General features: G+C 49.6%; 1 protein-coding gene across 1 annotated transcript in view; it reads left to right on the forward strand.

Annotated features, from left to right (window-relative positions):
- Window positions 1-12222, forward strand: part of LOC144797756 (exocyst complex component 3-like protein) — a 199864-nt gene that overhangs the window by 104802 nt on the left and 82840 nt on the right. The window contains exon 6 of the mRNA XM_078668517.1: window positions 6506-6631. Within this exon, the coding sequence (XP_078524643.1) occupies window positions 6506-6631 (126 nt within the window). The remainder of the gene's footprint in view (window positions 1-6505; window positions 6632-12222) is intronic.

The following is a 12222-nucleotide window of genomic DNA, read 5'->3' on the forward strand; positions in this document are numbered from 1 at the left end:
CCCACCCTCTCCCTGTCATAAACACCCCCACTCTCCCCGTCACATACACTCCCACCTTCCCCTGTCACATACACCCCCACCCTCTCCTGTCAAATACAACCCAGATGCTCCCTCTGTCACATACAACCCCACCCTCCCCACCACATACACTCCCTCCCTCCCACCCTCCCCGTCACATACACTCCCTCCCTCCCCCGTCACATAAACTCCCTCCCTCCCCATGTCACATAAACTCCCTCCCACCATCCCCGTCACATACACTCCCCCTCCCACCCTCCTCCTGTCACATACACCGCCCCTCCCCCTGTCACATACACCCGTTCCCATCCTCCCCCTGTCACATACACTCCTCCCTCCCACCCTCCCCCTGTCACATGCACTCCTCTCCCACCCACACCTGTTACATACCCCCTCCCCCACCCCCTGTCACATACCCCCACCCTCCCCTAGTCACAACCCCCACCCTCCCATTGTCACATACCCCAACCCCCTCCCATTCTCCCCTTGTCACATACCCCCATCCTCCCCTTGTCACATTGTCACATACTCCCACCCTCTCACCCTCCCCTTGTCACAACCCCCACCCCCACCCTCCCCTTGTCACAACCCCCACCCTCCCCTTGTCACAACCCCCACCCACCCTCTTGTCACATACCCCGTTCCCTTGTCAAATAACCCCCCACCCTCCCACCCTTCCCTTGTCACATACCCCCCACCCTCCCACCCTCCCCTTGTCACATCCCCCACCCTCCCCTTATCACATACCCTCACCCTCCCACTCTTCCATTGTCACATACCCCCACCCTCCCCTTGTCACATACCCCCCACCATCCCCTTGTCACATACCCCCCACCGCCCACTCCTCGTCGCTTAGAGCCCCCGCCTGCCCACTCCTCGTTGCTTAGCGCCCCCACCTGCCTGCCCCTCCTCTTTGTTAAGAGCCCCCACCCACCGCCCCTCCTCCTCGCTAAGAGCCCCCACCTGCCCACGCCCTCTTCGACATTTAGAGCCCCCACCCACCCGCCCCCTCTTCGTCGCTTAGAGCCCCCATCCACCTGCCCCCTTCTTGTCGCTTAGAGCCCCCACCCTCCCGCCCCTTCCTCGTCGCTTAGAGCCCCCACCCTCCCGCCCCTTCCTCGTCGCTTAGAGCCCCCACCCTCCGGCCCCTTCCTAGTCGCTTAGTGCCCACACCCACCTGTCCCCCCTCACTGCTTAGAGGCCCCACCGCCTGCCCCCTCCTCGTCTCTTAGAGCCCTCACCCACCCACCCCCTTCCCATTGCTTAGAGCATCCTCATCAGTTAGAGCCTCCTCCTCGTCGCTTAGAGCCCCTACACCCACCCGCCCCGTCCTCTTCGCTTAAAGCCCCTACACCCGCCCGCCCCCCTCCTCGTCTCTTAGAGCCCATACACCCTCCCGCCCCATCCTCTTTGCTTAGAGCCAACCACCTTGTAGCTTAGAGAGCCCCCTCCAGCCCACCCACTCCTGTTCGCTAAGAGAAACCTCGCCCTCCCCTCCTTGTCGCTTATAGCCCCCTGACAATCCCCTCCTCGTCACTTAGAGATCCCCCACCTGCACCTTCCTCATCAGTTAGAGCCCCCTCCTCGTCGCTTAGTCCCCCACCTACTCTCCCCCTCTTAGTAGCTTAGCCTATCCCACCCACCCACCCCCTCCTCATCGCTTAGACACCCTACCCACCCGCCCACTCCTCCTCGCTTAGCCCCCCTCATCGCTTAGCCCCCCACCCGCCCCTCCTCATCGCTTAGCACCCTCTCCTCATCGCTTAGTTTCCCCACAGACCACCTCTTTGTCGTTTAGCCCCTACTCCTCATCGCTTAACCCCCAACCACCCACCCCCTCCTCGTCGCTTAGCCCCCTACCCACCCGCCCCTCCTCGTCGCTTAGCCCCCAAACACACCCGCCCTCTTCTCGTCGCTTGGCCCCCCCACCCGCCCCCTCCTCGTCACTTAGCCCCCCCACTGCCTTCTCCTCGTTGCTTAACCCTCACTCACTCGCCCCTCCACGTTGCTTCGCCCCCTCCTCATCGCCTAGCCCCCCTACCCACTCGCCCCCTCCTGGTCTGTAGCCCCTATCCTCCTGGTCGCCTATCCGTCCCACCTACCCGCCCCCTCCTGGTTGCCTAGCCCCCCCACCCCCTCCTGGTCACCTAGCCCTCCCAATCCACCCGCCCCCTCCTTGTCGCCTAGCCACCCCACCCACCCGCCCCCTCCTTGTCGCCTAGCCCCACCACCCACCCACCCCCTCCTTGTCGCCTAGCCCATACACCCACCCGCCCCCTCGGTCGGGTGCTCCACAAAACTTACCTTTGCTTGTGAAGCGATTCCGCAGAGACGACAAGAGCCACCGCCCCTGTACCCACCTGACCCGTGCGGAGAGTGGCACCCAGCAGGGATGAGATGGAACCAGGGAAGGGAGCCAGAAAAGGAACAGAGAGGCTCTGGTGGTAGTGGAGCTTGGGTAGGATCTTTGGTACCAACTGGGGAGACAAGAAATACCCAATTGGAAAGAGACCCACACCTCCCGCTTCCAGGGTAGACCTCCAAACACATACAGAAAGGATCTCCTTATCCACAAACTCAACAGGGCTCATGTAGACCTCTGAACCAAGGAAATCATGGGTGCTCCGATGAAGGAAGGAAAACCAAGGTAAGCGCTCCTGCGCGAACACAGACAAAGCATTAGTAGCGCTCCGGTGCTGAACTGTCATGAAAGTGTACCGCCCCTGCGCTACTAAAGGAAACAACCACAAGTGCTCCTGCGCTGCCACAACCAAGTCATAAATAGCGCCCCAGCGCTGTACTAATGGAATTAAAGTAGCGCTCCTGCGCGGAAATGAACAAACAGAGAATAGCGCTCCTGCGCGGAAATGAACAAACAAAGAATAGCGCTCCTGCGCGGACACAGACTCAACAACATCGCTTCATGCGTTGCCTAATGTTCTGCGGCTGCAAGCGCTCCTGCAGGCACAATGCGGGAAACTAGAAAGCCCCCTCAGCGTTCACACGCAGGAAACTGGTAGCGGTCCTGCACGGTAGGTTTCTGCTTATCCGGATATACCGGAACGAAGGTGAAGGCGCCCTCAACCCACCCGCCCCTCCTCGTCGCTTAGCCCCACAACACACCCACCCTCTTCTCGTCGCTTGGCCCCCCCACCCGCCCCCTCCTCATCACTTAGCCCCCCCCACTGCCTTCTCCTCGTTGCTTAACCCTCACTCACCCGCCCCCTCCACGTTACTTTGCCCCTCCTCATCGCCTAGCCCTCCTACCCACTCGCCCCCTCCTGGTCTGTATCCCCTATCCTCCTGGTTGCCTAGCCGTCCCACCTACCCGCCCCCTCCTGGTCGCCTAGCCAGCCCACCCACCCCCTCCTGGTCACCTAGCCCTCCCAATCCACCCGCCCCCTCCTTGTCGCCTAGCCACCCCACCCACCCGTCCCCTCCTTGTCGCCTAGCCCCACCACCCACCCGCCCCCTCCTTGTCGCCTAGCCCATACACCCACCCGCCCCCTCGGTCGGGTGCCCCACAAAACTTACCTTTGCTTGTGAAGCGATTCCACCGAGACGACAAGAGCCACCGCCCCTCTACCCACCTGACCCGTGCGGAGAGTGGCACCCAGCAGGGATGAGATGGAACCAGGGAAGGGAGCCAGAAAAGGAACAGAGGCGCTCTGGTGGTAGTGGAGCTTGGGTAGGATCTTTGGTACCAACTGGGTAGACAAGAAAGACCCAATTGGAAAGAGACCCACACCTCCCGCTTCCAGGGTAGACCTCCAAACACATACAGAAAGGATCTCCTTATCCACAAACTCACCAGGGCTCATGTAGACCTCTGAACCAAGGAAATCATGGGTGCTCCGATGAAGGAAGGAAAACCAAGGTAAGCGCTCCTGCAAGAACACAGCCAAAGCATAAGTAGCGCTCCGGTGCTGAACTGTCATGCAAGTGTAGCGTCCCTGCGCTACTAAAGGAAACAACCACAAGTGCTCCTGCGCTGCCACAACCAAGTCATAAATAGCGCCCCAGCGCTGTACTAATGGAATCAAAGTAGCGTTCCTGTGCGGAAATGAACAAACAAAGAATAGCGCTCCTGCGCGGAAATGAACAAACAAAGAATAGCGCTCCTGCGCGGAAATGAACAAAGAATAGCGCTCCTGCGCGGACACAGACCCAACAACAGCGCTTCATGCGTTGCCTAATGTTCTGCGGCTGCAAGCACTCCTGCGGGCACAATGCGGGAAACCAGAAAGCCCCCTCAGCGTTCACACGCAGGAAACTGGTAGCGGTCCTGCACGGTAGGGTTCTGCTTATCCGGATATACCAGAACGAAGGTGAAGGTGTCCGCAGTCTCCCTGGTGTTAGGGCTCCGACAGGTACCAGGCATAACCAGGAATCAGGGAAGAATCCGAAGCGCAGAGCCGGCGGGAAAGGCGTTTGAGCGTCTCCCCCGGAAGCGCTTCGGTGGAGGAAGGCGGTTCACAGAAGACTAGACCGGGACTCGACTTCCGCCCGGAAGTGAGGATCTCGGTCTCCTGTATGCGTTCAGCGGCCACCCGGGAACGGCAAGACGCCGCAACATGACACCCTCCTTGTCGCCTAGCCCATACACTCAACCGCCCCCTCTTCGTCGCCTAGCCCCAAAACCCATCCACCCGTCTCATCACCTAGCCCCCCACCCACCCCCTCCTTGTCACCTAGAGCCCCCTACTTGTCGCCTAGCCCCCCACCCTCCCCATACTTAGAGCCTACACCCTCCCACCCACCCCCCCCCTCGTTACCTAGCACCGCCCACCCACACGCCCCCTCCTCATCGCCTAGCACCCCTATCCGCCCGCCCCCCACCTCGTCACCTAGCCCCCCACATGCCCCCTCTCCATCGCTTAAAGCCCTCTGCTCTTTGCTTAGCCCCATCTGCATTTCCCACCCACCCTCTCCCCGTCGCTTACCTCCCCCACCCTCTCCCCGTTGCTTATTTCCCCCACTCACCCTCTCCCCATTGCGTACTTCCCACCCACCCTCTCTCTATTGCTTTTCCACTTTGCTTCCTACCCATCTGCCCACTCCCAACTACCCTTTTCCCGTTGCTTATCCCTAACCACCTTCACCCGTTGCTTATCCCCAAAACCGCCCTTTCCCTGTCACAGTTTGAGCCGTTACTCATTCCTTCCTTGGGTCTTGTGCCTTTTCCATTTAGAGCAATTCTAACTCTTCTTTCCCATTTCACCCAGCTTGTCCTCTTCTCTCTGCCTTCCATAATTGCATCTGATGCTGGTGGTCCCAAACTGTAGAGCCTACTTCAAATCCACCTATCGCTTAGGTACGCTATATTTTTCAAAATGGCCCCAGCCATGATCAACAACATTGCCAAACACACGGAAAAGATGGCTACCCCATGAAAGCATTTCTCTTATTAGGGGCTCCGTGATGGACTTCTGCATAGTTTACTCCACTGTTGCTTTAAACTTTACTTCGCCACAGGGGGAGACAATAAAACTGTTTGTTCCATACATCCGTGTTTAGTTCTTTTTGCTGTTTGTGCCTTGTTCTGCTGAGTTGTTGCACCGGTACTTACTGTGCAAGACACTACCTTCTCTTTCAGGTCCTCGTTCTCCTCCAGGAAGATCAAGTCTCAAGCAGATACACAGGAATGTGTTTGTCTCTTTCCAGCCTTAAAATATCCAAACATTGTTTACAGGAAAATCAGACTTAAGGTTACCAATACAGGCATTGCAGCACTCTACGATACTATACACAGTGAATGATACAGGAATAATTGTGAATATTGACAATGCTAAAGAAAGCCCTCCCAAACCTGTCATTGCTCGCACTGCCGCATGTGACCTGTGCAATGCACACACACTCTGTCTCTCACTTGTGTCTGTCAGTCTGTCTCTCCTCTTTATAGCTCCCTCCTGCCTTTGTCATCGCTCTCTCTATTTTTGTTGAATTGTCATGTCTTGCCAGGCACTCGCCAGGATATTGTGCTGCTCAATGTTTGTAAAACACGAAGATAAAAATCCCTTTCTCCATACAGAGGGTGAGGGCTGCAGATTCTGGAAGTGCTCAGGAAACCCCATATCCCTTCCTCTCTCAAAACCTAGATACAGAACAGTGCACTGGAGGCGCTTAGAAGAGCACGGCGCCTGGTACTCAAGTGTCTGAGATAGATACTAAGAGATGAAATGTGACCTTCCTCAGGAGAATATACCCCAAGGAGCACATACTGTGTGCAAATCACTCAAAGGCACTTAAGATGGTTACATAAATTATCCAGAAAAGCATATTTATAGGGTTGGGTGTAAGAAGGTAGGGGTATTTTCAACAGCTTCCTGCCGAGCTGTGGTCAGTAGCTTTAAGCTGGACAGACAGTTGTTGAATGAGAGACACTTTGGAGGTACGGAAGGGGTTTGATTGTTACTTTCCAGGAGCACTCCTGTTTCTGTATTTTTTTCATGCTTCTATAGCCCTTCTTTTACATTTTGGTCAACAGGCTGACATGGTTGAATGGATGCAAAAAGCTCTAGAGGTGGAATTTAATGATTGGTTCAGGGATGAGGAACCAGAGTTGGACCACGAGGAGTTTTACCAGTCCACGCTACCGGTCATCATTCTGCAGGTAAGCCACATCCATGAGTGAACCAATGAGTAATGGTCTACAAGAGGGGTCTCCAAACCTTTCTACAGTAAGAGTTACTTATGCTCAATGAAAACTATCCCGAGCTACTAATAATATTAGAGTTTCAATACTGACCACATCATACAAGCTTACATTAGTGGCCACCATATACAAGATTACTAGCTGTGATCACATCAGCACATCAGGCACGGTTCCCAGCAATAATGTAGAAAATGCTTTGTCAATGTGGATTGCCTGTACATAGGTAATACATAACAGCAGAAGCTGCAATGCTCCTGGCACCAAGTTAATACTAGTAATACGTTTCCCCCAACATCAGCTCATAAGTTCTGAAAATACACAAATTTTCATCTCAAATACATGCTTTTTGAGTTTGCTATACAAGTGAATTAAACTAAGCAACAGCTTCTAATGTATTAAGCTGTGCTACACGCAGGAGAGCTACTCGTTGGAGAACCCTGGTCGACAACGTACACACTGCTCCCTAAATCTTGCATTCAAGGATGGAGTTGGGATTCAATGTGCCAGCAACAGCAATACCTTCATTGTGTAGCAAGTGGGTTTGTGGTGTGAGGACCCTGTGGCTAGTGCTTAATTTGTGCAGGTGTTTATTTTTGGGGGATTTGCAGTTATTTTTCATCATCAGACTTTAACTGAAACAAGAGAAAGAAATGCAGAAGCATAGTTGCCAACATTTGAAAAAAAATCCTGTGGCATTTTGCAGCACAGGGCTGCAGCAGATAGAAAGTTCTTGTTTGCGTACCTGTGTGTAATAAAGAGGAACAGTTTCTGCAACAATATTACCCGGGGCAGTCTCCAACTTTACCGGACTGTCCCTGCAAAAACGGGACAGTTGGCTACTATGCAGAAGGTGGATAAAGAAGAAGAGAATGATAGCAAAACTGTTCAAAAGGGAGAAATTGGGGTTCAAAAATAACCTGCAAAGGTGAGCTAAAGAGACATAAAGTGTAGGCTGCTGGAATCAAGACATGGCAGCCATGATATCAAGAAAGTGTGGCATTGGGCTGCCCTGGCATTTGGCTCCAAGGAAATACTTTGGGCCCCTACACGGGTTTTTAAAAAAACAAACTAAGCACTGTTCTGGGATAGGTAGACAGAGCCACAGCTGCAAAGTACTCAGTAATTCCAATTAATTATGTACAGAAAGATACCTGTCGTCGTGGATAGGTGATCCACCCGCAGACCTTTTAACTGGAATCACCTCGTATCAAGATGGAAGCTTCACAAGATTCACTGACGCTTTTTCGATAGGAAGCTGTTAGTTGTGTGGTTTTCACTTCAAGAAGTTTCCTGATTTATTTTTTCCTTCACCCATGCAAAGTTTTTCTGCAGATATACATGGGAGTAGCTTCCTGGGAGTTTTTGTGGTGCCCCGCACTCCTAAATAAAAATTAATAATGATAATTACGCACTTGTATAGCGCACGACTACCCGGAGGCATCTCGGCGCTTGTACAAATACCGCTGAGGAACCCTTCCTGGCCTTTCCCTGTGAAGTGCCCACTCCTGGGCACCCCCAAGGTGAAGCCAGGCATCCTAGCGTTGTTGGGGCTGTTGTGGAGATTAAGCAAGCTATTGCCCAGAGTTGCAGAGTGGGACTCATGATTAGAATAGGCACCGAGGTGAGAATTATCAGGTCTGAGGAAATTGAGCCCAAGACCCGCTGAGGTGGGAATTGAACCCTGGTCCCATGCCAGACTTCTGCATCAGGGTCTGCCGCTCTAACCTTTGAGCCACACTTCTCCACTTCTCCTAAAGCTAGTCTCATGTTTAAAGTCAGGTTGCGTGACCACTGACTATTGGCAAGGAGTTCAGAAGAGCTGAAGGTTAATTAAAAGAAACTGATAACAAATGTTGCTGGGTATCAATAACTTCTTGCCACTGCAAAGCGGAATCCTGTTGCTAATAAAAGTGTGAAGATTTCTTTCTGAAATATTTCACAAGTGCCTTATATAAACAGAAACAGTGGTTCCTGTGGACACATGTAATTAATAAACAATAATAATCAAAAAAGCACAGTGGCAATAAACAAGGGTAGGTGGATGTCAGAGAGAGATATAAGACTATATACTGCGAGATGCTTGTAAATTCAAATGTTATATACAAAAATCTTAACATTTATTCAGAATTAAGGTGCATAGTGTCCCCAGTGAAGATGGAACTTACATAACAGTTTGCGATATTTTGTGACATAAGAAGATGGTCAAATCCAAAGCAAACCAATTATCAGCCTCTATTAATGTATTAGAGGGCTGTGTTCATTTCATACTAGTGTTATGGTCAACTTTGTCAATTTGGAAACCATCTTTTTATGTTACAAAACGTAACAATTCCTAAGGCCTGAAATTAACACATCTATCCGTTTGTTGAGAGGGTTTCTTAAAGTCCTTTTACACAACAAACAGATACCTCAATGCATGGTTAGATCTGAAGTATGCTAAAAGAACACTTCATGTACGAATGCTGATCAATGTCAAACATTCACCCCGAGTTTCACAGATATGGGCCTAAATCCATCATTTTTTGCCCACCATGCCATTCCAGTTTAAACCCAGGCATAAGCAAATCGGTCTTGACCCTGCTCCCCATGGTAACAGTCCAGCCCGAACTGCCAGGCCAGGTACTCCCTGGACCGTAAACCAGTATCCTGGGACCAGTTTTGGGGTATCACCCCTCATCAGCCAGGCTAGCATGACTCCAGAGCTGAAGGTTAATTAAAAGAAACTGATAACGAATGTTGCTGGGTATCAATAACTTCTTGCCACTGCAAAGCGGAATCCTGTTGCTAATAAAAGTGTGAAGATTTCTTTCTGAAATATTTCACAAGTGCCTTATATAAACTGAAACAGTGGTTCCTGTGGACACATGTAATTAATAAACAATAATAATCAAAAAAGCACAGTGGCAATAAACAAGGGTAGGTGGATGTCAGAGAGAGATATAAGACTATATACTGCGAGATGCTTGTAAATTCAAATGTTATATACAAAATTCTTAACATTTATTCAGAATTAAGGTGCATAGTGTCCCCAGTGAAGATGGAACTTACATAACAGTTTGCGATATTTTGTGACATAAGAAGATGGTCAAATCCAAAGCAAACCAATTATCAGCCTCTATTAATGTATTAGAGGGCTGTGTTCATTTCATACTAGTGTTATGGTCAACTTTGTCAATTTGGAAACCATCTTTTTATGTTACAAAACGTAACAATTCCTAAGGCCTGAAATTAACACATCTATCCGTTTGTTGAGAGGGTTTCTTAAAGTCCTTTTACACAACAAACAGATACCTCAATGCATGGTTAGATCTGAAGTATGCTAAAAGAACACTTCATGTACGAATGCTGATCAATGTCAAACATTCACCCACGAGTTTCACAGATATGGGCCTAAATCCATCATTTTTTGCCCACCATGCCATTCCAGTTTAAACCCAGGCATAAGCAAATCGGTCTTGACCCTGCTCCCCATGGTAACAGTCCAGCCCGAACTGCCAGGCCAGGTACTCGCTGGACCGTAAACCAGTATCCTGGGACCAGTTTTGGGGTATCACCCCTCATCAGCCAGGCTAGCATGACTCCAGAGCTGAAGGTTAATTAAAAGAAACTGATAACGAATGTTGCTGGGTATCAATAACTTCTTGCCACTGCAAAGCGGAATCCTGTTGCTAATAAAAGTGTGAAGATTTCTTTCTGAAATATTTCACAAGTGCCTTATATAAACAGAAACAGTGGTTCCTGTGGACACATGTAATTAATAAACAATAATAATCAAAAAAGCACAGTGGCAATAAACAAGGGTAGGTGGATGTCAGAGAGAGATATAAGACTATATACTGCGAGATGCTTGTAAATTCAAATGATATATACAAAATTCTTAACATTTATTCAGAATTAAGGTGCATAGTGTCCCCAGTGAAGATGGAACTTACATAACAGTTTGCGATATTTTGTGACATAAAAAGATGGTCAAATCCAAAGCAAACCAATTATCAGCCTCTATTAATGTATTAGAGGGCTGTGTTCATTTCATACTAGTGTTATGGTCAACTTTGTCAATTTGGAAACCATCTTTTTATGTTACAAAACGTAACAATTCCTAAGGCCTGAAATTAACACATCTATCCGTTTGTTGAGAGGGTTTCTTAAAGTCCTTTTACACAACAAACAGATACCTCAATGCATGGTTAGATCTGAAGTATGCTAAAAGAACACTTCATGTACGGAATGCTGATCAATGTCAAACATTCACCCCGAGTTTCACAGATATGGGCCTAAATCCATCATTTTTTGCCCACCATGCCATTCCAGTTTAAACCCAGGCATAAGCAAATCGGTCTTGACCCTGCTCCCCGTGGTAACAGTCCAGCCCGAACTGCCAGGCCAGGTACTCCCTGGACCGTAAACCAGTATCCTGGGACCAGTTTTGGGGGTATCACCCCTCATCAGCCAGGCTAGCATGACTCCAGTGGCATGGAGCGAACAGGAGCCATGTCTGGGCATACCCGTCTCACTCAGGGTGACAAATGCAAAAAGAACAATTGATGGACAGAAGGCAGAACAATGTAAAACATTCATCCTAGTACATAGATCTGGGCCAAAATCCATCGTTTTTCTAGCCCACCATGCCATTCCACTGAAAACCCAGCCATATAAAGGGTTTCAAGCATGTTGTTTATTTTTGGGAATAATGTCCACCCTTCCACTGACATCCTCTTAAAATGTCTGCCCTTGTGAAAACATGAATTCCTTATTGCGTCTCTCCTCCAATGCTTCACTTGTTTGTTGTGCTATTGTTTTAGTTGGGTATGCTGCTGTGGTTGTTGAGAAGTTTCAGACTTACACCCCGTTAATCACACCTAGTAAGGACATATAACCGTTGTTCTAAAAACTCGGCCCATCGGTAAAATATTTGCAGAATTTTTCTCTGCGCACTTACCTTTCTCAAACATTTCTACAGACAAGGATAGTGCACAAGAGGAGAGCAGTGACAGATTTCTGAATTTTGTTTGTCCTAAAAAGTCATTTTGTTAGTGTTAAATGAGGATATAGGTAACAAAAATTGCTGAAGATTTCTGGATTTCATCGTGAATGTGGAAACGTACCTTTCGCAAAGGTTGCATACAAAGACCTTGGGCCAGATGTAGCAAAGGGTTTTACCCATTCTGTGTCTATGGGAAAATGTGTTCATACATATGGCCCCTTGTGTGCTCCCAGCCTTGGTTACCAAAGGAGCTCCCAGAGCACAGTTCTATTAGCTATACTGACATGCCCAACAATGGAGAGATATTGAAGGAGAGGAAACTACCATCTTAATTCAGGACATCATGTTTCTTTTTTATCCATCAGGTGGAGGGATATAACATTTGTGCACCGTTGGTGAATGATGTGTTACTTTTTGAGTAACTTACTAGCAATGCTCGCTCTTGGATTTTTCAGCACGTGACGGTAAACTAGTTTTTGCGAATTAGTGCAAGAACATAAGTTGTATCCACGTTTTTATAAAAACAGTTGGCACTGACCTTTGATTTGGGATGCCACAGGAAGCA

Source organism: Lissotriton helveticus, chromosome 12, assembly GCF_964261635.1.
Source record: "Lissotriton helveticus chromosome 12, aLisHel1.1, whole genome shotgun sequence".
Taxonomy (NCBI): domain Eukaryota; kingdom Metazoa; phylum Chordata; class Amphibia; order Caudata; family Salamandridae; genus Lissotriton; species Lissotriton helveticus.